The sequence below is a fragment of the Corvus kubaryi genome, unplaced genomic scaffold, assembly GCF_017639235.1.
Source record: "Corvus kubaryi isolate FWS band 111438036 unplaced genomic scaffold, C.kubaryi_AGA036_p1.0 71, whole genome shotgun sequence".
Classification (NCBI taxonomy): Eukaryota; Metazoa; Chordata; class Aves; order Passeriformes; family Corvidae; genus Corvus; species Corvus kubaryi.
In genome coordinates, this window is record NW_024582059.1 from 2,722,947 (window position 1) to 2,748,048 (window position 25,102).

The following is a 25,102-nucleotide window of genomic DNA, read 5'->3' on the forward strand; positions in this document are numbered from 1 at the left end:
GTCACACTGCTACTCCCTTACTATTCCAATTTATTAAGAATTGACACACCAATAAAACTACTTCACTTTGACCTTTCTGTATTGAAGCATGACCAGCAGGTCCAGGAAGGCGATTCTCCCCCTCTACTCCACTCTTGTGACAGCCCAGCTGGAGTACTGCATCCAGACCTGGGGACCTCAGCATAAGAGAGTCCATGGATCTGATGGAGTGAGCCCAGAGGAGGGCCAAAAATTTGATCAGAGCACTGGAGCACCTCTCCTCTGCAGACAGGCTGAGAGAGTTGGAGTTGTTTAGTGTGTAGAAGAGAAGGCTCCAGGGAGACCTTATAGCATCTTCCTGCTCCTAAAGAAAGCTACAAGAGAGCTGCAGAGGGACTTTTTGCAAGCAGTGATAGGAGAAGGAGGAATGACTTTAAACTGAAAGAATGTAGGTTTAGATTAGATATTAGGAAGAAATCCATTCCTGTGAAGATGGTGAGGCACTGGAATAGGTTGCCCAGAGAAGTTTGCATGTCAGTACCAACTTCAACTGCAGTTTGATGTAAAACCAAAGTACATTTCAATAATCTGAATAAAGAGGATTAAACTAAAATGACAAGTCATCTTCCCAGCCAGTATCATTCATTCTCACCAGAGCAACACATACACTAAGTTTTGGATCTGGTTTGTCACACAAGGAAAAAATAACATTGGAATATGCACACAGAAAGTGAATTGAACTGTAATTGGATTTTTAAAAACTCAAAAAAGCTGAAAACCCTGGGACACAGAATATTCTTAGGGCATAATTTTGCATTATTGCTAACAGAGAAAATAGCTATTTGACACCCCATCTTGTCCACTTTCTTCTCCATGCTGCACATACTCACTGTTTCTCTTCCCTGCTATCTGATGCACACCTGATACCTGAGAAGCTTATTTAGAAAGACAAAGCAACAGAAAGCTAATCTTGCCATTCTAATAAATAGTAATATTTTTCTCTGGATTTACCAATCTGCGCCACATTCCAGAATCAGAGAAACCTCAGTACCTGGTGAGCCTTCATGTGGCAGCTACAGTTAGATCAGGTAGTTGTACTGTGAACCAAACCATGCTGAAATCAAGCTTGACTAAAAGCTACACTGATCTAAACCCACATCTAAACACTGCCATATTTGAGCAATATGAATTTAATTATGAACGATTTTCTTAATGTGGGCAGGGGTAAGAGGCAGTTATTGCTCAAAAATTTCTTAAAATGAAAATACAACTTACTGATCAGAGTCATAATAATCCATGCACTTCTTTTTTTTATTATAAGCTGCCACCCTGAAGGGTACAATTTCCAGTGCTCGGAGGCCTGGAGCCATTGTCAGCACTTTGGCACCATGGGTTGGTTCGTATAGATCTTTCCCAGTGTCAGGGTGTGGCATCCCTGCTGGATCTCGCCCTACAATGTAGAAGTTAGCTCCTGCAACCATCCGTGATCTGCAGTGCCACTGAACCTACAACAGAGACAGGAAAAACAATTAACAGAAGAAAATGCTCCAAAAATGCAGCCCTCAAAATGGGCATGCACTCTGTAACTACCATGTTTTCTTTAATCAGATGTGATTTTTACTATGGAGCCACAACATAATACAGAACCAATTACGTTGATCACCATCAGACTTACAGCTAAAACATACTATCCCCATTTTATTTGCACAGTAGGTGCTCAGAAAGTTACTTCAGCACTATCTCTACATTCAGAAAGAAAAATCACCCATGTTCAGCATTTTCAACTTGTACATGTGGCAAGGATGTTGTTCAAGGCACAATTAACACTTAGTCTGCATGAACATTAAGACCCAAAGGACACATCAACTAGGTACACACTGCACCTGAATGCTTGTAAAAGATTTACTTTCCTAAGCAGGTGAATTCACCACATTTTGATACACCTTTGCCATACAGAACTGTTCCTTTTCTTCCAAGGCACTTATGAAGAATGTTAAAAATACAAAAAATGCTAAATTGATATTTATGAAACTTGTCCATTAAGATTTTTACAGACTGGAAGGACACATCCAGCTTGTAGATAACCATATTACCAGCTGCTTGTTCTTCTGTAAAGCACTGGTGCTATAAAAACAGATCTAATACCAATGACTTTCAAAATAACCTATGGAAAATTATTAAAGAAAGAATCTCTTTTATTAGTGTCAGGCTGTACTCTGAGGTTACTGGAAATGCCATATAGGCAGGGAGAAAAATTTTATCCTGTTCAGAATAAGGATTGTGGATTTTGCTCCTCCTCACGCATACAAGAAAGAGGTAGAAGAGTTCTGTAAATTTTCACAAAAGGCCTGTGGGGAAGAGCAGAAGATTCCTCACATTAACTCACTCTCATGCCTCAACTAGATCTGGACTGCAGTTTTTTCTCTGGACTGAAAAGCAGTGCAAGCTCCATTTGACCAGTCAACTGGCCAGCAGAAGATAAATGGCATCTGCCTAATTTAACTTCACTAGCAAGATCTCCTATCTATAAAAAAATCTACCCCAGAGTGAACCTCAGAGCCTGGTCAGAACTTGAACTTCCTGTGATTCAAGGTGGAGGGGAGCAAGGATGGGAAAAAAAAGGAAAAAGAAAAAAAAAAAGGAATGAGATGGAGAATCAAGGAATTGCCCTCAAATGAGAACATTTATTCTTTCTGCTGCTTTCCACAAACCTCTAGGGACTCCACCCCAAGACCTGGCTCCTAAATAAAGTGTTGCCAAAGAATTATTTCATACAAAAGTCTTGAAACAATTCTCTCTGAATTAAGTCTGCCAAAAAATAAACAGACTGCTTTTTTCTTAATATGTGTACAGCCCTCCAACACACAAACTTTTTTGCTTAAGAGTCATAAAACTTAAGTATTTTAACATTCAGGACAATCATTCCGTATGTTAACAGATCTTATAATTCCTTCTGAAAAAGACCGTAAAAAAAAGGAGGGAGGATTAATTTATTATCATACCCTTGTAACTGTAAAGAAAGGAACCTATAAACCCAATATTTTCTCCCACCTTTTCCAGCAAAATCCTCCAATATACAAGTTTCTTCATAAGAGAATGCTTTGGTTGGTGACAGAGACTTGATAGTCCCTTTCCAAGGGAAATTAGTCTCCTCTCTCTCCATTAAAACAACACAACATAAAAACATCATTAAAACATCAGAAATAGCACAAAATACTTTAGTTCACTATCAAAAGGGTTTTGTTTCACTTTAAACTCTTGATGTACTTACCTCAGTTGGTCCTGCGTACATCATGGGGGAAGGGAATATAGCTACCACTGTTGTTTCTGGATTCAGGATTCCCTCCTCCAGTACTGCAGCGTGCTGCTTCATGCGCCACATAAGAGGAACATCATCCTCCTTTGTCCAGCCTCCAAGGGGGTGCAAGAGTAAAACTGGGCGCCGGTAGCCACGTTCCAGAAGTTGCTTGTGAGTATCCTGCATTAAAAGAGCGTGCCCATTGTGCACCGGGTTGCGTAACTGGAATGCGAAGACCGCATCTGTGGGGAACAAAACAAGACAAAAGATGTAAGCAGAGCAAATTATTTTATCAGGAGTTGTACAACCACAGAAAAACCTTCAGTACATGCTTTCCTCTGAACTATATTAAACAAGTATAATAGCAGTGGTCGCAGGTCATTAAATTATTAATAATTATTACAAAATCACTGTACTTAACAAGCAAAACTAATAAAAAACAACCATACTAAAAAAAAAAAGGTCAGCTTCCTTAACTTCTGAATTTTCTGCAGAATTACTTTGTTTTCTCCAAGACCTATAATCTTCTATTTGGATTTTTTACTTGCGTAAGTATATTATATTCTAAGAGGAGATCAAACTATGCTACCTATCTTAAAGGCTCAATATATCATCAAGAGAAAAAATGGACCTCTTTGGAACAAAACTAATAAAAGGGGATTTAATGCTCCTTACTAAGTTTCCTTCACCTTAGTTTAGTAGATTTTAAGTACAGTAAGAACAAAGCAAGATTAACTGCTATTCCAGAGTATTACTGACACAACCAGGATTTCTCCCTTCTGCAAATTCAGATGAACTAAGTACCCTGCAAGACGGCAAAATCACTGTAACTGAGAGGTTTTCCAATATAGAACCAATGAAAACTAGAGAATAGGTTTTTTTCAGATCTCGAATATGTGTTTGTGTAGGGGTTAGCCACAAGACTGATATCCCAGACCTACAGATCCCGGACATAGTGACCACACAGAACAAAGACAGAAGCTGAGGACCAATTGTGGCTTGCATTCTTGATGTTAATCTCTCTCCTCACATTTACAAGTGCAGCTGCCTGCCAGTCACTGCCACAGTGAAAGCAGCATGTTTGTTCTCTGCTGTATGACATTCCTCAGCCTCTTACTTATCTGCCTAACACAACTACTTTTGTGAAAAAAAACCTGTTTTATTTCTTGTGCAGAAAAGAAACTTGGCACCAGTCCACTTGCACTACTTTCATAAGTCTTGTTCCCCAGAAGCAGCATGGAACAGACTAAAAAATAGCAGAGCATGAAAGCTCAATATTCAACCATACCTCTGTAGTTTAAGCCCAACGTGATACTTAAATCACATTTTACCGCATTTTAACATTATCTTTCTTGTCTACAGAGCATGGAAAGAAAGTTCAGAACCTCAGGCATTACCAGCTTCTATTACGTATTTAGGCAGTGCAGTGCAATGCCTGAGATTATAAAAATTATTGCTATTAAAAGCAAAGAATGCCACCTACCAGAGCATTCAAAATCTTCATCCTTGAAACAATGCCAGCCTCAGTGGTGGCAGCAGACATTTGGATAAGCCTCTGCAGGAAGATAGAAAGCAAGAAAAATTTACTCACCGGCATTCATTTCCTTGAATTTCTGCCTTAGTTCAGCTGGAGTGAGACGGTATTGATCAAGTCCATCATTCCAATAAATACGATCAAGGACCTGTAGATCTCCCCCTACAAGCCAGTTCCCTTGCTCCATAACCATCTAAGAAAAGAAAGGAAAGTCCTTGTTAGGATTATTTATCAGCTTCTCCTGAGTATGTAGATCACTGCAATGGGGACACATCTTTACCAAGGACTGCGTTCCAGGTTAATTTTGACAGTTGTTAAGTCAAGCATCAGTGTTAAAAAAATGAAAAAAATTCACTGGAACATAGTCCAGACATGTTATACCATGATGTAGGAGAGATGCTCAAATCTTCAGTGGGCATATGCCTTTCTTTCAAAACTGAGATAATATATAGAAATGCAAATAGCCAATATTCTTAATCACCACTACATGACAAACAAAGATAGTGTCTGGAAAGCCTTGTCTATTACAATTTACTTAGTTATTTACCATATATATATCTTTCTATTAGTGTATATTTTTAAATTTAATTACAATATATCAATAAAATGAAGTTGCACTTTCTAGTTATTGGTCAAAGCAAATGCTGTTGCAGTATCACTCTGTAGTTTACAAGATTCTCGTCAGCAATAAAGTAACAAACAAAACAATTCCAATTGACTACTCACCCACTTTAATCTAATAATAAAATCAGAATCTTTGAAGTAGAATAGCTTTTGGATTTGTCTCATGGTAGCAGTTTACCCAAGTAACAGATGTCGGATCGTCACTACACTTCTTTTTATACCTTTAAATATCGCCTCACCCTTTATCAAAAAATAATTATGGCAAGCTGCTTAACATACTCTACAAATGGCCATAGACATTACTTAGAAATTTTTAATTTCTAAGAATGCATTTTCTTTTGAAGATGGAATCACAAAAAGCTTTCAAGTTTCATACACATTTCTGATAATTTTTTTTTAGCCTTATGTAATTTATAAATGACAATAAATCTTGATATAACAGAAGATACTACATACTAAACCCAAAAGCCAAGATGTGAAAATGAAGTGTGAATTTTTCAGTTTATTTTTCCTTTGACCTGCTGGAATTAAATGACACCACAGTAACCATTCCCTTCCCAAAGAAAATGCTGTACTTTGACATCTTACCAAGGTGCAGGGAAGGTGTGATAATGATATGAAGATGAGAAAACTCCGCACCACAGAATCTCTCAGGTACCCAAATATTTCTGATTCATTAAGAAGGGCCACCAAATTCACGTAGTGTCACGTTACCACTATACACCCCCGTACAGGCATAAGAACACAGTTCCTCATCCTAAGGCGTAAGAACACAATTCCTCATCTTCTACGTAACAAGTCATTCAAATTTTGTCTGCATGAGATTTTCTTAGCATTTATTAAATCTGTGCTAAGTTTTCAAAAAAGGGGTAATCTTATGTTCAACATCATAGACCACATCAAGGGCTTTGAAAATCTTCTGTTAGTCATACAGATACTTTTTCAACATTTCAGAGGCTTTCCCTTTTCAAGAACAAGCTCATAATTTGAGGTTTTTTTGATTTCTCTTCATCTAATTTTAAGTCATACCTTTAAACAAAAAATACCTCAAAGACAAATGGGGAAATAAACATATTTTGGCTCTGCAGAGCTAAGATGCAACATTCACATCAGCTTGCATAAGCCACCACAGCATCATGATGAGTATGTTACAATTAGAACATTTCAGTATGACATATACATAAGGCCAAGATAATAAAACTTAATGAACACAATGGGTGGGAAATTACTCCCCAGAGGGTTAAATGATGAACTCTCCAGGAATACAGCCTGTTTCAAAAACATCTAAAGCAGGCAGGTCTCACGTGCTCCACATGCAGGCAGAAAATAAGTTTTCTATCCTTCACAAAGCATATATTCACTGACTAAGGAGCTTTGATGATCCATCTGGTGACACAGACGGATGTGTTTCCTAGGCACACTGGAGGGCAAAGTTCCCTCTTCTGTAGCACAGATACTACAGTACATTCTAAATTCATTTCATGTGTACATATTGACATTAGATTTTCACACTAAGTACAGACTATTCAACAGATGCATAAAAAAAAATTACTTTTCTTTCTGTCAGATATTTCAATTAATTTTCAAAGTAGTTTTTTTGTCAAACTACAGCAGTCAGAGACATGAGCTTCACTTAATTTGCAACTCTACAACAGTACAGCGAACAGGACTAGACTTTCAACTTTTAAACACACACCTTGATATAGGGATGCTCCTTGCATGTTGTTCCCCATTGCCTAGCACAGCGTTCCTCTTTCCTGTGCTCGTAGAACTCAGGATTACGGAGAATGGCAACGCGGCAACCTTCATACACCAGTGCAATTGCTGTACACCCATCGAGCCTTTCTTTGTCTTCTTGAGTGGCTGTTAGCACTACAGGCACTGACAGATTAATAACTCCCCCTGCAGAGGGAAAAAGAAAGCCCTTTATCCCTAGTAACAGTCATCAATGTTCTTATGAAAGTCTACCTAATTAACAGGTTACTTTTAAGGCTGCAAGTGTATTACATGACAGGTAGTTGAAACACTTATTTTAACAGGGATTAAACAATTCTTAGAATGAACTCACGCTTCCATAAATAAAATTGCTATAAAATTGAGCAAAAACTGAGGTTTGAGAAAGAGTGAACGCAGTACTGAAAATAGCAAGTACTTAGAGCTGCACACAAATATTTAAACTGTGAGGACACTACTTTTTGGGAATCTCAAATTAATACCTTTCTCAAGAATCTATACAGAAAGTAGAAATACACAAACAACATTTTAAGATAGGTCATCTAAAATATCAGACAAGATTGCTACTGGAGTGGATAATTAGTAAAAAGGAAATTATATTCTCAGCACACATACTTATGGCCCCTTAGAAAAAAATCCATGCAATAGGAGCAGGTAAACGTACCCAAGTAGTTAACATACATAATTCAACTATTTCAAAAGGTGACTTTTGTTGTTTACTTAAAACTGTATTCAGATTCAAGCATTCAGCTTTCAGAAAAAACTGCTGAGTCAGGCAAACATTCTGCACCATTTGTTCAGCTGAAAGTTTACCAGCTACTTTACTTCTAAAACAAAGCCAATGTAGCTGAATTTTAAGGTTACGTGTGGTCCTCGTTTCTAAGCACCTACTTCACTGCCAGGTGCTGGAAAGTCTTGTTTTTCTTTACTACAAGAGTGAGATTTGAGAAACCCAGTGGAGTAAACATTCTAAGTCTTCTACAAAGGCTTGGGTTCTAACAAGCATATGCTTGAGTGCAAAACTTTTGGGTGGCCTCCAGGAGAAAAGTCATAGACCCTTTAAAGTTAATGAAGGTTTTGGCATTTGCCAAGACTCTAAAATAAGGCTAATTTTGCTATTATTTAAGCAATACATTTTTTGTTAGGAAATTAAATTTCCTAGGAAATTAAAAATTATAAAGCTGGATGAAAAGTTTAAGAGAAAAACAGGTCCCCCTTCTTTCATAACGCAAAATGCATAATGCATGCTGTGCATCTCCTCCTAATTTCAGTCTTGGTGCCCACAGTTATTTTCAAAGCAACTAGGTCATAAAATGGAGTTTGGCAGCAGTCACAGAGAGTGGTTTGACACCCAAAACTGATAATTCAAAACAAACCTTTTCCTTTGCAAACAATAAATATTTCAAACTAGGAAGAGATCTCAAACCTGTTGTTTATTAAAATTTTGTCCATGACCAGCAATAAATATATAATAACTTCTACATTTCTCTTCAGCCACTGTACAAGAAACTGAGGTAAGGTAGTGAAGCAAGTCTGTTAAATCACAGATGAGAACAGTGTCAGGATGAGACTTTTTCAGACAACTTAATCTTTAAAGGCAGATTATCAACACATCTGCACTGATCTCCACAGCCTAGAAGTCAGCCAGTATGAGCACTACATTTAAAGCCCAAAGGATGAGATGTATTGCAGGTAATAAACCATTTTCCTCTCTTCAGAATCAAAGCCCTGCAAAATGACTGCTGCTCTAAGACCCAGAACTAATATAACAAGCAAGGAGGAAACTTCAGGATGTTGTTTTGACTTAACAGCTGCCATTGCTGCACGTAGCAAAGCAGCTTAAAGGCAATCATATTTTTCTGAAAAGATTTTCACATATAAGTGTTGTAGTAGTTATCTAAAAAAAAGGAAATCAGTAACAGGAAATCTAGAGGAACATGACTATTTTATTCAAGCTTAGGACTGAAAATTGTTTCCATCAGTAAGTTATTTTTCATTACTCATAGTTTTTGTAGCATAGATGAGATACTCAAAACAACTGCAGAAGGAATTAAAAAAATTGTTATATTGTTATATCTGAAACACTCGCCTATACAAGGTCTTAAATGCCTTATAAAAATCCTGATTTACTGAAAACTACAGGACAGAACTAGGACCTACAAGCTCTTTTAGCAGCTGAATACATTGCATGTCATCTGCAGAAGACTTTTCACCTGGATGGATGTACAAAAGGCAAATGAAATGAAAACAAAACTAGCAGTCCAAAATTATACTGCAAACTTTAGATACTCCAAAATAGCAGGATGGCATTTTGCTGTCTAGGATGGCACCTGTGAGACTTCGAGAAAAGGGAATTAAGAAATATAAGAAGGACAACAGATGTCTATATCATAGAATTGAAAGACAAGTGACTTTTTTTTGTTCTGCTATTTGGTCTCTAGCAAGACAAGAGTAATGAAAAAGGAAGCATGAAGATAGCAAAAAGGCTGGAGTAAAACAGAGCCTTCAAAGATGAATAAATGAAAAATGACAGAGGATTGCAATCAAATTCCAAAATCTGAGGATGTTATGACTTATTCACTACCTTAACTAAGTTCTTAGCCTACTGGTAATGCAAAATAAAATTCATTCATTCATCATCACAGGATAATTAAGTCATAATAATTCAATTACATGTGACAATTGTTCATACTCAAACCACATACTCATATTCTGATTTCACACTTGCAACAGCTCCAGTACTCAAGTCAGTTTGTTGTCCTTTCCTTCATTACTAATACAGAACAAATCTTTTGGTACATAGAGCTAAACAGCAATTAAATTGCAATTCCAAATTCTAAGATCAATTTCTTCAAAACAAATTACAAGTGTGCATTTTAGAATTAAACGTCTTTCAAAAATTAAGGTATTTGAAAAAAAAAATTTGTAAAGACAAAATATTCAAATCCTAATATGATGGTAGGTATAAAAAGAATAAAACCATCAAGTTGAAAACTGGTTGTTATACAATTCTGTTCTCTTATCCCAGACCTCAAGTTGTGCACAAGCCTGATAATGTGTTACCACACCACCAGTAAAAAGCAAAGCATCAGAAGTAGGATTAGTTTGCTTGGTTTTACAAATGGTGTGTTTTACCCTACCGTCAAGCAGACAGTCAAAGTGAAGGCACTGGAGGTATTCTCTCTCTCTCATAAAGCCATTCAGGGGTGTTGCCCAACCTTCTGCTAGCACTTGTACCCACTGCATATCCACCTTGTAAAGAAATGAAGAAATAGAGCAGACAAAAGTTGCTGCTTAATTACTGGCATCAGGTATTAATCATAAAAGATCATGATTTAATTCTAAAATGCAGGACAATGCAGATGGAAGATTTCTCAATACTACAGTTTTTAATCACAAATAGTTTAAAAGTTTCTACAAGTAAGGGGAAAAGAACAACTTGTTCATATTTTTGGCTATTTTCCAGTCCTTATACTGGATCAAATTTCCATGTGTTAAAAAAATCCAAACCAACAAACACACAACAACAAACTTTATTTGTAAATCTTAATAAAGTTCATCTTAACAAAATTAGAGAATCCCACTTGCCTTTATTTAACAAAAGAAGATAACAAAGATGTTAAAAAGAAAAAAAAAAGAAAAAATAATAACAACACATACAACAACCACAAAAAATATCAGAATTATGTGTGTAAATATTAAGAGGTCTAGTCTTTAAACAAATGAGAAATAAATTTTTTTCACAAACTAGTGAGACAATCCAGAAGTTAAACTCTCTCTGGACTAGTACTTATTTAGCATGAGATATCAGTTTACACAGGATTTCCTTCCTTAGCACTCAGTCACACTACAACTTAGTGTGTGGTCTCTACTACTTCTGCATGTGCATTACTAAGACTTGGTCAAGTTTTTGACAAGGACAGGCTTTGCTTCTGGAAGTCTCTTTTGCAAAAGGCATGAATAACTTTATTACACTGTTTAATTCATACTGAGGCAAGTACAAAACACAGTTTCTTCCCAAGCTTACATTATATACTTGTTTGATATTTAACAAGCCACTGGCTGGTGGTGGAGGGAGAAATGATCTGGTTTTCTATATAGGGAGCAATTAAGAATGGGACACTATCGAAATTTAATAAAGGTGACCTTAATTGTTTATTCCTCAACAAACCAATGAATAGTTTTACACAGACATATGTGAAAAGGAATTAGTAATATGTGGTGAAAGGAAGTACTAATATTCATTACTAGTAGAAGACCAGGGAACTTTTAAAACTATTTAGTTCAGTGCTTAGGATGCCACCCCAATCCTTCAAAGTCTACTCACTACAGATGTTGAACTCTGAACTTAGTCAGCTCCTAGATCAAATGCTTAGCATAAAGTTCTAGTAATACTGTCAAAAAGCCAGTGAAAAAACTCATGCATTGCATCTGTGTATAGGCTTAGTTCTTCAGAAAAATGAATGAGGTAGAACAGAAACATAGCCAGAAGCAGCTTCATCCAAATGATCTCAGTTGAAAAATAATGCGTTGAACCAAAATAAGATCAAGTCGATCCTTGCTTTTCCACAGTCTCTCTGCTGGAAACTAGAAAAGTAGCATGAGTATGCTCTAATCAGGAAAAAAAAAAAAAGCAATCAAGTAGATCTGATCATCTGTTTGCAACTGTTTGAGTTTGGTATATATATTAAAAGTTATTGATGTTCAGCTGAAGACTACCAACAGGCAGAATCAAGAAGCAGTAACTGATTTCCCCCATATTTCTAGGCAATTACAAGTCCAAATAAAATGGTTTCTGCAAGTAAACTAAAAAAAAAGTTAGCAATCTCTCTGAAAGCAATTTCTCATACAAGACACTTTAGGCATGGTTTACTCCATGGATGTGGGGGGAGCATGGGAGAAAATTACTGTAAATTTTATCTCTAGGCTAGAGATAAACTAAGTAACACTATACCAGACATTGTTCATGAAATTATGAAGATTCAATTATCTCTGGTAAGTAGACAAAGAAAACACAGGTGCTGTGCTTTCTCTCAAGGAAAGATGGAAAAAGTGTATCAAGCTGTACTCTGTAACTGGTACAGGTATTTCAGCTACATCTACTTACACTAAGCAACAGATCAGACCATCTTTCAACTGCAGCAGAGACACCTGAACACACAATACCTTATTTATTTCCAAGGTTAACAGAGACTCAGCATCAGTTTTGGCCAACTGTAGCTTGTTTTCTGGCACATAAAGCTCTTTCACCTCGTAAGACGCATCCACTGGTACAATGTCCTGTATAAAAGGAATAAACAGAACTTAATGTTTGCTCAGAATGCCTCTTGGGCACTGAACACACATCAAGAAATAAAATTCTAATGTTGCACTACACAGTAGCAAGAGTTTATTCATTATGCAGTTTTTACTCATTTAAAAGCCAGCACTGTTCCAAGATGATGATATATTCCTAGTTACTCAAGCCAGCAGATTGGCTAAAGTGAAACACTCTGACAAGAGATTTTTTCTAAACCTTAAGTAACCCATATAACATTTACCTAGTAAATATTTAACCATTGAATTGAGTGAAGTTTTTATGACTTATTAATGCCCACATTATCTACAGTAGAAAGGAAGACTCAATGCTTTTACACACGCTGAAGAAGTAAAAAAAGATTTAGACTGAGCATTTATGAATTTAAGCCATTCCCTATAGAAGATACATTAGAAATGGAAACATGAAAGTAAAATAAACAAAGCTCCTTCTCTACTGAAAATTAATACAGAAGTACAAATTAAATGTATTTCCTACAGCTAATGACATACTACCAGTATTTTCATCTATATACTAACTCTTAAAATATTTAAATGTGATGTCATCTGTGCACATATATGCAATGAACTGAAATCTAGCTCTATAAGCAACATATCAATTTTTTATTTGAAAAAAAAATCAGTTTTCCCCCATGTGTATTAAACAAGATATTCTCACTCCACAATGCTCAAGACTCAAGACCTTAAACTTGTTAGAAGACATTAACCCAAAGATAAAAACATAATTAAAAGAAGAGAAAAGGTCATCATGATAAAACTGTAAAGAGTCTCCTCCAACAAAGGATGGTGTAATATATCAAAACCCAGTCAAATGTTCCAGTGAAGTTCAGTAGCAAAAAATCAGTGAAAACACACTGACTGTTCTTTTTAAAACACATTTTTCAGTGTTTGAGAAACCTTTGTAAAGTAATGCTTTAATTTTTGAGAAAAAATGCTCACCCTTAGAGCAGAGTATATACAGACCCATAACAACAATGAATAAATTATCTTTACTTTTCCAGTATATGCAGGCCAGAGTAAATAGGTATGCTTGTAGAAAATGCAAAGGTAGCTCAGGAATTTTAATGCATTTATCAGACTTTAGGCACTACCTCCATGGAAAGTAAAACAAAGGCAGTAGAAAGCTGACAAGTGAGAGATAAAATGACTATGGGAATAACAAGATGTCATGAGTCTCACTGGCTGCTGCATAATTCATATCCTCAAAGACACATCAAAAGAAGACAAATCAAACTAGCACTTAGAAATGGTGTTTTATAAGGAAAAGTTTGGTCCATTACATATCAGACATCATTTTGGAAGCAGATTTAATTACATCGCAAGTTACGCAAAACCTTCCTTTTGTTTTCTCTGCCTGAGCAGCAGCATTACAGCCCAGGAGAGCTGCAGAAGACTCCTGCCACAGCAATAAGCCCAGAACCAAATGAAGGCATTGTCTCCTGTAAGGAACACTATAATGATGGAGTGCACATTATGCTGCTTCACAGATTTCCCTCTGGACCCTAGCTCATTACCAGGCTAGGATGGCCTAATTTTACAAACCATCACCAGCTTAAAATACATGTGCCTATTAAAAAGATCTCTTCAAGCATTATCCTGGGTTTAGTATCCCACTAATAGTCAAAACAAAGGTTTCACAATGCACTTTCCGTCAATAACCTACTTCATTATACAAATGTAAACAGCTTGAAGACAGTTCTAGCAACTGAGTCTGACATTTAGAGAACTTGTAGGATTAGTAAACCTAGACTCCCTTGCACACATGAAAGTGGTACTTAAAATAGCTTAGATTAAAAAAAAAAAAACAACAACCAAACAATAAAACCTGAAACAAGAGGAATCCATGCATCTTTAAACTGCATGAATTTTAGGAATTGGGAAAATGCTAGGCTAGCAAGCCATCTAGTGACCATTCTAAGGCATCAATTTTACTGAAAGCTTAATTCTACCAAAGGACAAGTTACAGAATATTCCTCAATATTTACTATTTCTCAATGCATTCATATAAAAAATGGCAGAATAAGAAATAAATAAACTAGATGCTTTATGGAAATGTGCCTCCTCACACTGGGGTGGTAGGTTCTTTGCTGATGCTGGTTGCCTCTGGAGATCATCCAGTCCAGCCTCCAGCACAAAACTGGTCCCACTACAGCAGGCTGCTCAGGACCTTGGCCAATCAAGTATTAAAAATCTCTAAGAACAGAGCATCCACAAACACTCATAGCAACTTGTTCTAATAGTTGATCATCTTTACAGTGAAAGGTTTTTTTCCCCTATGTCTAATTTTAATCTCCCATATTTCATCTCATGTCTGCTGGCCCTTGTCCTACCCCTGTGCATCTCTAAGAAAAGTCGTCATCAGTCCTCCCTGTACCCTCCCATTTGGATGATGAAAAGAGCAACAAGAACTCCTTCAGCCTTCTCTTCTCCAAGCTGAACAAATCCACTTCCCCTCAGCCTCTCCTTGTGCAGTGACATCCTCCAGCCTCCGACCATCTCAGTGTGACCTTCTGCACAACTCACAGAAGCACATCGATGTCTGTTTTCTTCTGGGTTTGGGAGAAGGGCACAAACCTGGATAAGGTATCCAGACAAGGTCCCACAAGTGCTACATAAAATTGCAAAATTACTTTTACCAAGCTCCTGGCTATGCTCTTGTTATTTACAGTAGAGCCTGCAGGCAGTCTTATCTGCAGCACAGGCACATGTTTTCATAATGCTGACAAATGTTTTTACAATGCTGAAAAATTTATTTCATAGAACGCATAGAAGCACAGAATGGTTGGGGTTGTCAGGGGCCTTAAGGATTCTCTAGTTCCAACCCCCCTGCCATGGGCAGGGACACCTTCCACTAGACCAGGTTGCTCAAAGCCCCTTCCAACTTGGCCTTCAAGACCTCCAGGGTCTTGAAGCTTCTCTGGGCAACTTGTTCCAGTGTCCCACCAGGCTCACAGTAAGGAATTTCTTCCTAACATCTAATCTAAACTACCTTCTGTCAGTTTAAAATCTTGTCCTATCCCTAAATGCCCTTATAAAAAGTCCTTCTTCATCCTTCCTATAAGTCCTTTTGTTCAAATTACAGGAAATCTACAGAAATTATATTCTCAAGATAGCACTGCATTAATATGGTCTAAAAACAAGACGTGCCTATTTAGCCTTGCCTTGATTTCATTGTCTCTTATTGAACTAAGCAACCACTAAGATATCTTGCTATTCACAATACTGTTATCTCCAAAGAAAAGGAAAAAACTGCTAAATGTGCCTTAAACAAAGCTGACTGGGCTAGGTGCCAGCAGTCAGCACTGTATAGCAATGCAAGACTTCAGGGATCACTATCTTGGCACATGTGACATCGGTTTTCACAACTGTGAAACACACTGAATTGTTCTGAGCAGGAGGCACAGGGCCCCCACAGTCAGGAACTGCCACCTCTCACAGGTAGGACTCCTACACAGATTTCCTTTTTTCTTAAAAAAAAATATTCAGATGGGAATTTGGGCAAAAATCTAGAACTCTCCAATGGTTTTCTGCCCTGTCTTATCTCCTGAGCAACTCTGAGCAACCAGTCATCCATGAGCAGTTTTCTTGAAAATTTCAATACGAGAGACTAAATCTCTCCAGAGCTGTACTTACTTACACAGAGGGTTAAAACTAACTCCATGCTGGCTACATGACGAGCTCTTTTGCTTTTATCAACTTCAACACTTGGTGGAGCTTTACTCAAACTACTGCCTATACCCTAAATTTCCAGAACATCCAACTCACATAAAAAAGCATGAGTAGTTGTCTGCAAGAGTATCTCAATTAAAATAAATAGTTGTCTGGAATGTCATCCACTACCCACTGACTATAGATAATGTAAGGAAACACATTTCTTCTACATGAAGATTAGCAAATTCTAGGGGTATGGTTTCAAGAGGATAAAGTCATCTCTTGGCTGCCTTCACTTTTAGTGTTGGGTTTGGGAGGTTTTTTTTGTCTATTTGTTTTGTTTTCTGTGTGGGGTTTGTAGGGGGTGGGGTTTTTTAGGTTGGATAATTAGCTGAATCCACTTATCAGGCAAAAGGAGAAGGCCCGGAGACTTGAAAAGGAATGGTGTAAATTGCAGGCACGAACAGGAAATAGACCTACCTTTTCAGAAGCTATGAACCATAAACTCAACTCAGCCATGCCAAGAAGATCAGCTTCCTGAGCTGCTCATTACACAATTGCAGGACCACTTTTACTAGTGCAAGAAAAACAGTGGAAACAAGGGAAAGCAGACACAAGCACAGCAGCCCCTATTTAAGTGAGATCAAATAATGTGTAAGTGCAAGCCTGTCTCTTCACATCTGCAGTGTATATTAACTTGTACACTACAGAGACAACATAAAAAACTCAGACTCTTAAAATTGGTTGCTAGCATTTTTAAGTCAGCATTCACTGTTGGTTCTGTAAAAACTGAGACAGGTTTCTCTTCCTTCCTGTTATTGATATAAATTAATTTTCCACTTGTCCAAATCTTATTTCACTTGGAGATCAATGTTGTGCAATGTTCAGGTTTAAAAAGGCAACACACAATAGGACAAGTTTAAAAGTTTGAATTGAAAGATGCATAAGCCTTTAACTCTCAAACTGTCTTTGTTTTTCCCAGTACTTACATTCATATTGCAGGTACAAATACTTAAAAAAAAAGTTTCTAAGATATGTCTCCATTTCTGCTCACCCTCTCTTGAAGAAGTTCCACAACTTGTTGTATACAATCATTCACATCACAGGAATCTGTTTTCAGCACAAGCTCTGGGGCTTCTGGTTTTTCATACTCAGAGTCAATCCCAGTAAAACCTACAGAACATAAGACAAAAATATTAGGTGACTTCTTCCAAAAGATGACTCCATTTTAACGCCATTCACAGACAGTTTTCTATACATAAACCAACACAACAGGCAAGAACATGGAGTTTTAGCTTCCTTAATACAGGATTTCTTAGGGAAGTCAGCAGGTTTTTTCTTTATCAGACACTTTGCTAATCATACTATCTGACTGCATCAAACTTCAGCATTCTGCAGTACATACATAGCACTTTTTTCTTGGTGAAGCTATTTGAATTTTACTGTGAATAAAGAAAAGAGCACTGATGGAAGAACTGTGCATATCAACCCAGAGTTAGTAATCCATCCACTGTCCTTCATTAGCAGCTGATTGCTGCTCTTAAAAAAAAATAAAAGATGAAAAAATATTATGAACATCCAGTATATATGGACATTTACACTCATACCACCTAGCAGTACTCTGAAGTAAGGAATTTCAACACCTATTACATTAGTTTAGCTAATATACTCATCTCAAGGTAGCTGCTAATGTAAGATTGATGAGTGTGCTTATTATAGTTATAATAGCTGTCACAGACTGTACAAGCCACCGGTGACACTTGTTCTGGCCTACTTAGCTTGCAATCTGCTTTGAAATCATGGGGATTCTAACCACTCATGCATAAATGAGGAAAAATCAAGCCCAAAGGCAAAGTGTATAAGCACTACAGGTCAGATCTGCATCAGGAATATCAACTGGGCTTCAACAACTGAACAGCTGTGTCCCCCACAAGTGCAAATGCAAACAGCAGAACTCCAGTTTTTCACTTCAGATTTAAATACCCTCAAAATTAGTAGTTTAGCTCCTCAACTAAGAAAAATATCAATTACTGCAGTACCCCATGTGATAAAGGAGGCTGGTATCTTTTCCAAAACCTGTATCCTTTAGAAGGATCTGATTACCAGAGGAGTGGGAACAGCAGGCGAAGAAAGTGTCCCATTACCATTGCCAGAGAAAAAGAAGATAACAGTTGCTGACATGCCTCATGAACTGGCAAGGTCATTTAATTTTCATCCTTCATATATCAGATAGGTCATGAGATACAGCCACTGCTACACCAACTTGTAGCTTACTCAGGCACTGTTTACTTCTCTACCACTTCTACAGGAACACAATTCCATTATGGGGCTTGTAAAATTAAAAAAATACTAGGGATATTCTATGGCACAAATAAGCATTCTGTATAGAACTGTACCTTTGTATCATGTCAGGTCAAGCCACCTTGCTTTGATTTTGAACAAATCTTAGTTCAGCTTTATTTATTCCTGGTGTTACATGAAATATTCTGTAGTACTAGAAGTATCAAGCAAATAGTATGAGTGATAGTCAAGTATCACTCATATGGAATGTCTTAGATTTCTTCAATTTTATATCACTTTTGATTAACAGTGAATTCATACAGCATCTGCAAACTCCCCAAAAGTGATTAGTTTAAAAACTACTTTGCTACTAAACACAGATCTAGCTATCATCAGCCTCTGCAAACTACAAGGTAACACAGAGCAAAGCAGCACTTGAAACAATACTTGCAATGTATGATTGCACAGCTGAGGTTTTTTTATTGCAGTTTATACTTAAATCTTGACCTGAGGGTGAGAATAGGAAATAATGTTCATGGGCACTAGAATAGAACACTGATTTAGAAGTAAAAGTTAGTATTTTTTGAAGTCTTCTTAATGGTCTTTACAGGTAGACAATAGCCTTACTTTACTTCTTGGAAGGAACTAGCAACTTTTTGGAAGAAACTAGCAACCAATGCAGTTCTTCAAAGACTTTAGAAAGAATCAGGCTCTTTTTTTACTAGTCAATGGACACACAAAGGAGACAGACTAATCCTCCATCATTACATGGTTTCTATTGCAACCTTTAATGTGCTCAAGGTTTTTCCTTGTGTGAGGTTAGCCACTTTTACCCTTTCATAGTCCTACACATTTAACTAGTCAGTTCCATGAGTTAGAAGTAAATTTCAATTTTCTTCTCAGTCCTGTCCTGCATCCATGCTCTTTTTAAGGGTGGTACACTCAGACTTGAGCACATCCACTTACATGGAGTCAGATTACACCAATGTTTCACTTATGCAGAAAGATGTGATTACATCTAGGCTCACCTTTAATTTCTCCAGCCCTGGCTTTCTTATAGAGTCCTTTAACATCCCTCTGCTCACAGACATGCAATGGAGCATCCACAAATACTTCAAAAAAAGGCAAACTTGCCCCTTCATGAATTCGTCTGGCATTATTACGATCCTGAAAGAAAACAGAAGAGAAATCCTAAAAGGTTGCCCCCACATATTGTTACTTGGTTTTGCCTTTGAAGTTCATTTTAAAGAAGCTGACAGCACAACGTAAGCAAGCTTTCAAAGTTGGAAAAAAGAAATGTGATTTGATTAACAGATGCCCTGCAAGCTATATCACTCTGGCTACAGTACATCACATGGTAAAAGCTGACAGGATGATGTGAGATATTTTACATTAAACTTGATATATTAGAAAAAACGGAACCAAACCCAGCCAGTAGAATGCAGGATTTTCTCTACCCATACATATATGTCTGAGGAATTACATCTGCCTAGCTGAGTACAGCCAGGAGGAGGTGTTACCTGCTGCTCCTGATACAACGACCCTTCTCTCCCAAGCACCAGTTTTCCCTACATTCCTTAAACTGACAAGACTTGTGTAGTCAAAATATTGTATTATTTGTATTATTTTATTTTTATTGTATTATTTTTATGGCTTGCCAAGCATTGGAACAATATTGGTGGCTTTCATTCAGAGAAAAAAAAAAAGCCTTCCAAAATCCACTAAAATCTTCTCTTACCAAATACTGTTTATTTTATTAGTTATTTTCCTCATATCTAGAGACTTCTGTTTTACTGTAGGATTTGAGTTCCCCAAATTATTATCAGAAGAACTGTTTGTACCACACTAACCAAAGAAACAACACATTCTCATGTCATGAAACACCTAGGCTTAAAGTCCCTGGGTCATTCTTCAAGATACTTGGGTGTTCACACACCCTTTTTGTCTCTCCCCTCCAGGTTCTCATGCACGGATGAAAACAGTCTTCACAAAACAATGTGAAAGTGGATTTACGTTAATTTTCAGTATTACATAATATCATGTTGTATACACAGCATGAAATAAAGTAAAAAGAACCTACAAGCAATTAAAACACTTCTCCCTTAAGCCACCTGGTAAAAATAAAGCTCTCACCGTTCACTCACTAAAGGAAAAATTGCTTATAAAAACAATTTAACTGAGTCTTCAGGTTAAGTGTACACCTAGTCTTCATATTTATAAAGTACTGGAATCTACATGGATCAAACAAGATATTGCAATTTTAAGAGTCTTTCTTGGAACATCATTTGAGCTTGTTTGTAATATTAGAATAATAATTCTGTTTAATGGACTGAAGGATAGTTCCAGTTATAGAACTAATGTAAACATTTTATATTTAAGATTAGTATTTCTGTTTTGAGTAATCATCTCCATAAAGCACAAACATCACCAAAAAAAGCAAGTAAGTATTTAATTCTGGCTAAGTTCAGAAAGCGATTTCTGTAACTAGAATTCTCAGTGACATTTTGCATTTTGTATTTTCCCTACACTTCATCCAGAGGTTTTTCACACTTACCTGAGCATAAGGAGAGATGAAACTAGTAATGCACACCAAACCAGCATCTGCAAACAATTTAGCGACTTCAGCAATACGACGAACATTTTCTTCTCTATCTTCTGGTGTGAAACCCAGATTCTTATTAAGGCCTTGGCGAATATTGTCACCATCCAATGTGTAGCATGGAATACCATGGCATACTAAATACTCCTCCAGTGCCATGCTCACTGTAGTCTTCCCAGCACCAGATAGACCTAAAATATTCAATAATAATATGCTATCAGCATAGAAACAGGTTAAGTCAAATTGTAGTACATGCATATTATGAAAACTCCAAAGCGACAGGCATCAGCAGCAATGCCTTTTAGATAAGCTTACTTGGAATATAAGCCAAGTGGCTTTTATACAGATAATAGGTATAGAGAGAAAGGCACAAAGTTAAGTGTGCAATTTGAAGCAGGTAAGAGTTTGACCTTGAGCTCTGCTGCTGCTGCTTATAGAGACGGTGCACTTTCCCTAGTGCTACTGGCAATTATTACTACCTGAGCAAACTTAATTCAGAAACCAAACACAGTTACAATCTCACATTTATATAAGAGGAAGATGTCACATTGAAGTGAATTTAAGTCAACAAAAGAAATGGAATCAGGCCAAAATCACACTCTGTTCTTACTCCTTCCAGAATGACAGCACTGAATTAGACACCACTGACTCACTCAAGACTCACACACAGCAGTGATGCTCCACTAATCAGCGTGTGATAGCAACAAGAAAAGGAAATTGTACTATCAAACTCTGTTCTGATTTAGAATCCTTGGCAACAAACCTTTGCTGGCCCTAAAAAGTCCACTGTTCACTTTAATTTGGAAATTTATTTAAATAGTTTTTCCAGACTAGATTTCAATTTATCTGGAGCACATGCTTCTGCTTATACCAAGAAGTCAATTTGTAAGTGGAGCACAAACTCAGATCTTCATAAGATGAGATTTACCCTTTGAGTGAGAAAAAAAAAAAAAAGGGGTAATGGTAGTCTAAAAACAGTAGCACAACTGTGTGAAGAAAAATGTTTTTATTAGCGGTGATTAAGATTTATTTTAACTCTCAAAGAATGGAGAAAAACAAAAAAATCACACAAAACAGCAGCTTGGTGTTACTTCCAAGACATCTATCGCAAAGGATAGCAACCATTCCTAAGAAAACACAAAGTGCAGAGGAAACCTTGACAGCTTAAGATGTTCAGGGTAACTTAAAGAAAAGGAGTCATTGCATTGCTTCCTCTGGTGCCCATTAGCCAACTCAGTTTGCTAATCTCGCCCACCCACACACCCATGGGGTATTTTCCCTTTTTCTCCCTTTGTGTGTATGTGGGGAGGCTGTGCTAAGTTCAGTGATGATTTCCCAAGATGAATCAGCTCAGTGTTGAGTTGGGCAAGCAGTACAGTATGTGCAAGGCAAGAGAAGGAACACAAGGCAGGAAACAGAACAGTGTTCTTTTGGCAGCAATTAAGTACACCCCCATTATAGAAAATAGGCACAACAGTCCAAAATAAGATTTCATCAACTTCATCATTTGCTTCTCACTGATGCAGTCTTTGACTTGCTGTTTCTGTCCCCACATCTAGCTTGCTATTTGCTCAAACGCTCTAGCTTTTCACACATCATTTGGTCTGCAACACGTAATGAATTGCAGAAGTTAAGGTTATACATTAATGAATTTAAAAACAGTCTTGGAGCTGACAAGTCTTTGATGTAACTTACACTCTAAAGATTGCATATTACTTTACACATGAAAGCAATGTTTTTCCGTATTTTTGCTACATTCCTCAGTTTTCTTTACTAGGACCCTCTAACTCAGCATTCATTAAAACAGAGCTCTCAAATAAAGGTTACCTTGAAAACTGAAAAGCGATCCCTGAAAGATCTTTCCATACACTCCCACTCCGTGAGTGCTGACAAAGTGAGAGAATCTTGGAGTGTACCAGTATTTCAGATTTTATTCTAACACCTATCAGAATTTTGAAACTCACATTTGCACAGCTCTAGAATGGTTAATATTGCTTACTTCAATGCCTACAGTCCTTTTCACCCTTTCACATTACTGCTCAAACACGTTCAATAACCTAGCTTCCCACACACATTCTTGATATTTTACCACCACCCTTCTTCCTGAAAAAAGAAGGAAATTGAGCATTAAGATTACATTTGTTTAAAAAGAACATTGACTGGGAAATGTTGCCATATAGAGAATTGAGAAAACATTTTTATCATGACCTTTTTCAAAATTAGATTAATGAATTACCAGAAGAAACAGAAAGGCAGCCCACCAGATCATTCAAGCATTGACAGAGAGGCTGGAGCTATGTGATGGAAACAGGGAGAGAAAGGGCTCTATTCTTTTCCCAAAGAAATACATGACAGCAAGCCACTGTATCAAATCTCTTTGGAATGGCTCTCAGCAGTTTGTTATCAATGACTGCTTTACATTTCACACACGTTTAGTAACACTAGTGGAAACCAGTTGTACTGAATGTAGTAAGTTTCTCTAATACTCTGTGAAGATTTTTTATGTTGCAATGCAGCAGTGTTCTAAATGGTTTACAACCAATTAAATGACATATTTTGCTATATTTTTTTTATTACCAGTTTTAACTAAAAGAAAACTTTAAGGGAAATATTTTAAAGCTTCCAAAAACTTTGAAAGATAGAACAAAAAAATTCCCTCACTGTTACAAAACAAAAAATATCTTCCAGAATGTATTTACCGCCTCTATTTACAAAAAAACCCCCACAGAGCTGATTTCAAAAATAACTCCCAGTATGCATTGCCTAAATATGCAATTGCTGTCCAAAGGCACGGGTTTATGTTGAAATTTTATTTCAAACCAAGGAGACAAGAACAATCCAAAGAGAAGAGGCTTTTACAGAAAAGACCTAGACGTACAGACTCTTAAAAAACGTTGCATTTCATTTCAAAATAGATAAAATGGATGGTACAAAGAGACAGAATTGGTTAAAACAAGGAGCAAGAAAAAAAAGGCAACACACACAAGGAAAACAAAAAGCCCCATACATTCCAAAACTCAACCAGAAGTAGCAGACAGTACCAAAAAACAACCCTCCCAGAGCACTGAACAAAACACATTTTTAAGTTACTATTTATCCCAAAGCAATTTCCTGCTAGTCTACCTAAAAATAGCAATAAAATTGCATCAAGGTCTTAGATTTCACAAACATTCAACTCTGCATGCAAAAAAGAGCTACAGCTAAGTAGCTTTTCAAAAGAGTACTAAAACAAAAGGATCCTCAGAAATCCATGGCCGTACCTGTTAACCAGACTGTGCATCCACGAAAACCACTTCTTGTTCCTACCACTTGGCCTCTCTTATTCCTGCTGACATGATGAGCTTGGTAGGTAACATTGGTTGCCCTTTGCAATCCCTGTAAAAGAAGTCATTGATAAGTCTTTGATTGATACACTGTGAGTTGGCAAAGCAAACAAGTTCATTCACAGAGAAAGACTTGGAGACAGAAAAATGGAAGTAAAACCAATACCCATTCCATCAGCTCCAGCATGGACCAAAGGAGACACAGGAAATTAGAACAGTCACCCATAGCCAACCACATCCCTCGTGCTACTTCAAGCTTGGGACTGACAGGTTAATCAACTACTACTTTCAAATAAAACTTGTTTAAGAAAAATCAACTACAAAATAGACAGATGAACTGCTAGACCTTGACTCCTATCCAAGTAATTTTGGGGATCTGCTTAGTAGAGTACCATGGGACAAAGCCCTGAATGGAAACCCAAGAAAATGGGTTGATATTCAAGGATCACCTCCTCCAAGCTCAAGAGTGATGCATCCCAACAAAGAGGAGGTCAGGCAAAAAAGCCAGGAAACCTGCATAGATGAACAAGAAACTCCTGGACACAAACACAGAAAGGAATTCTACAGAGGGTGGAAGACTAGGGAAAAGGTGGGCCCTCTCTGAAAGGAAAAGGGACACATGGTTACCAGAGACATGGGGAAGGCTGAGACAGTCAATGACTTTTCTTGCCTCAGTCTTCACTGACAAGTGCTCCAGTCACACCACCCAAGTCGTGAAAGGCAAACGCAGGGACTGGGAGAATGAAGAACCACTGCCCACAGTA

The 25,102-nt window shown here is 37.2% G+C and overlaps 1 protein-coding gene across 1 annotated transcript in view; it reads right to left on the minus strand.

The window, feature by feature from the left end:
- PAPSS1 (3'-phosphoadenosine 5'-phosphosulfate synthase 1) overlaps nucleotides 1-25,102 on the minus strand; it is a 40,085-nt gene that overhangs the window by 8,091 nt on the left and 6,892 nt on the right. Inside the window, exons 2-11 of the mRNA XM_042049623.1 lie at nucleotides 24,276-24,390; nucleotides 20,971-21,206; nucleotides 19,445-19,583; nucleotides 17,191-17,309; nucleotides 12,336-12,449; nucleotides 10,310-10,421; nucleotides 7,132-7,337; nucleotides 4,869-5,004; nucleotides 3,251-3,519; nucleotides 1,255-1,484 (exon numbers count right to left, since the gene is read on the minus strand). Of these exons, the coding sequence (XP_041905557.1) occupies nucleotides 1,255-1,484; nucleotides 3,251-3,519; nucleotides 4,869-5,004; nucleotides 7,132-7,337; nucleotides 10,310-10,421; nucleotides 12,336-12,449; nucleotides 17,191-17,309; nucleotides 19,445-19,583; nucleotides 20,971-21,206; nucleotides 24,276-24,390 (1,676 nt within the window). The remainder of the gene's footprint in view (nucleotides 1-1,254; nucleotides 1,485-3,250; nucleotides 3,520-4,868; nucleotides 5,005-7,131; nucleotides 7,338-10,309; nucleotides 10,422-12,335; nucleotides 12,450-17,190; nucleotides 17,310-19,444; nucleotides 19,584-20,970; nucleotides 21,207-24,275; nucleotides 24,391-25,102) is intronic.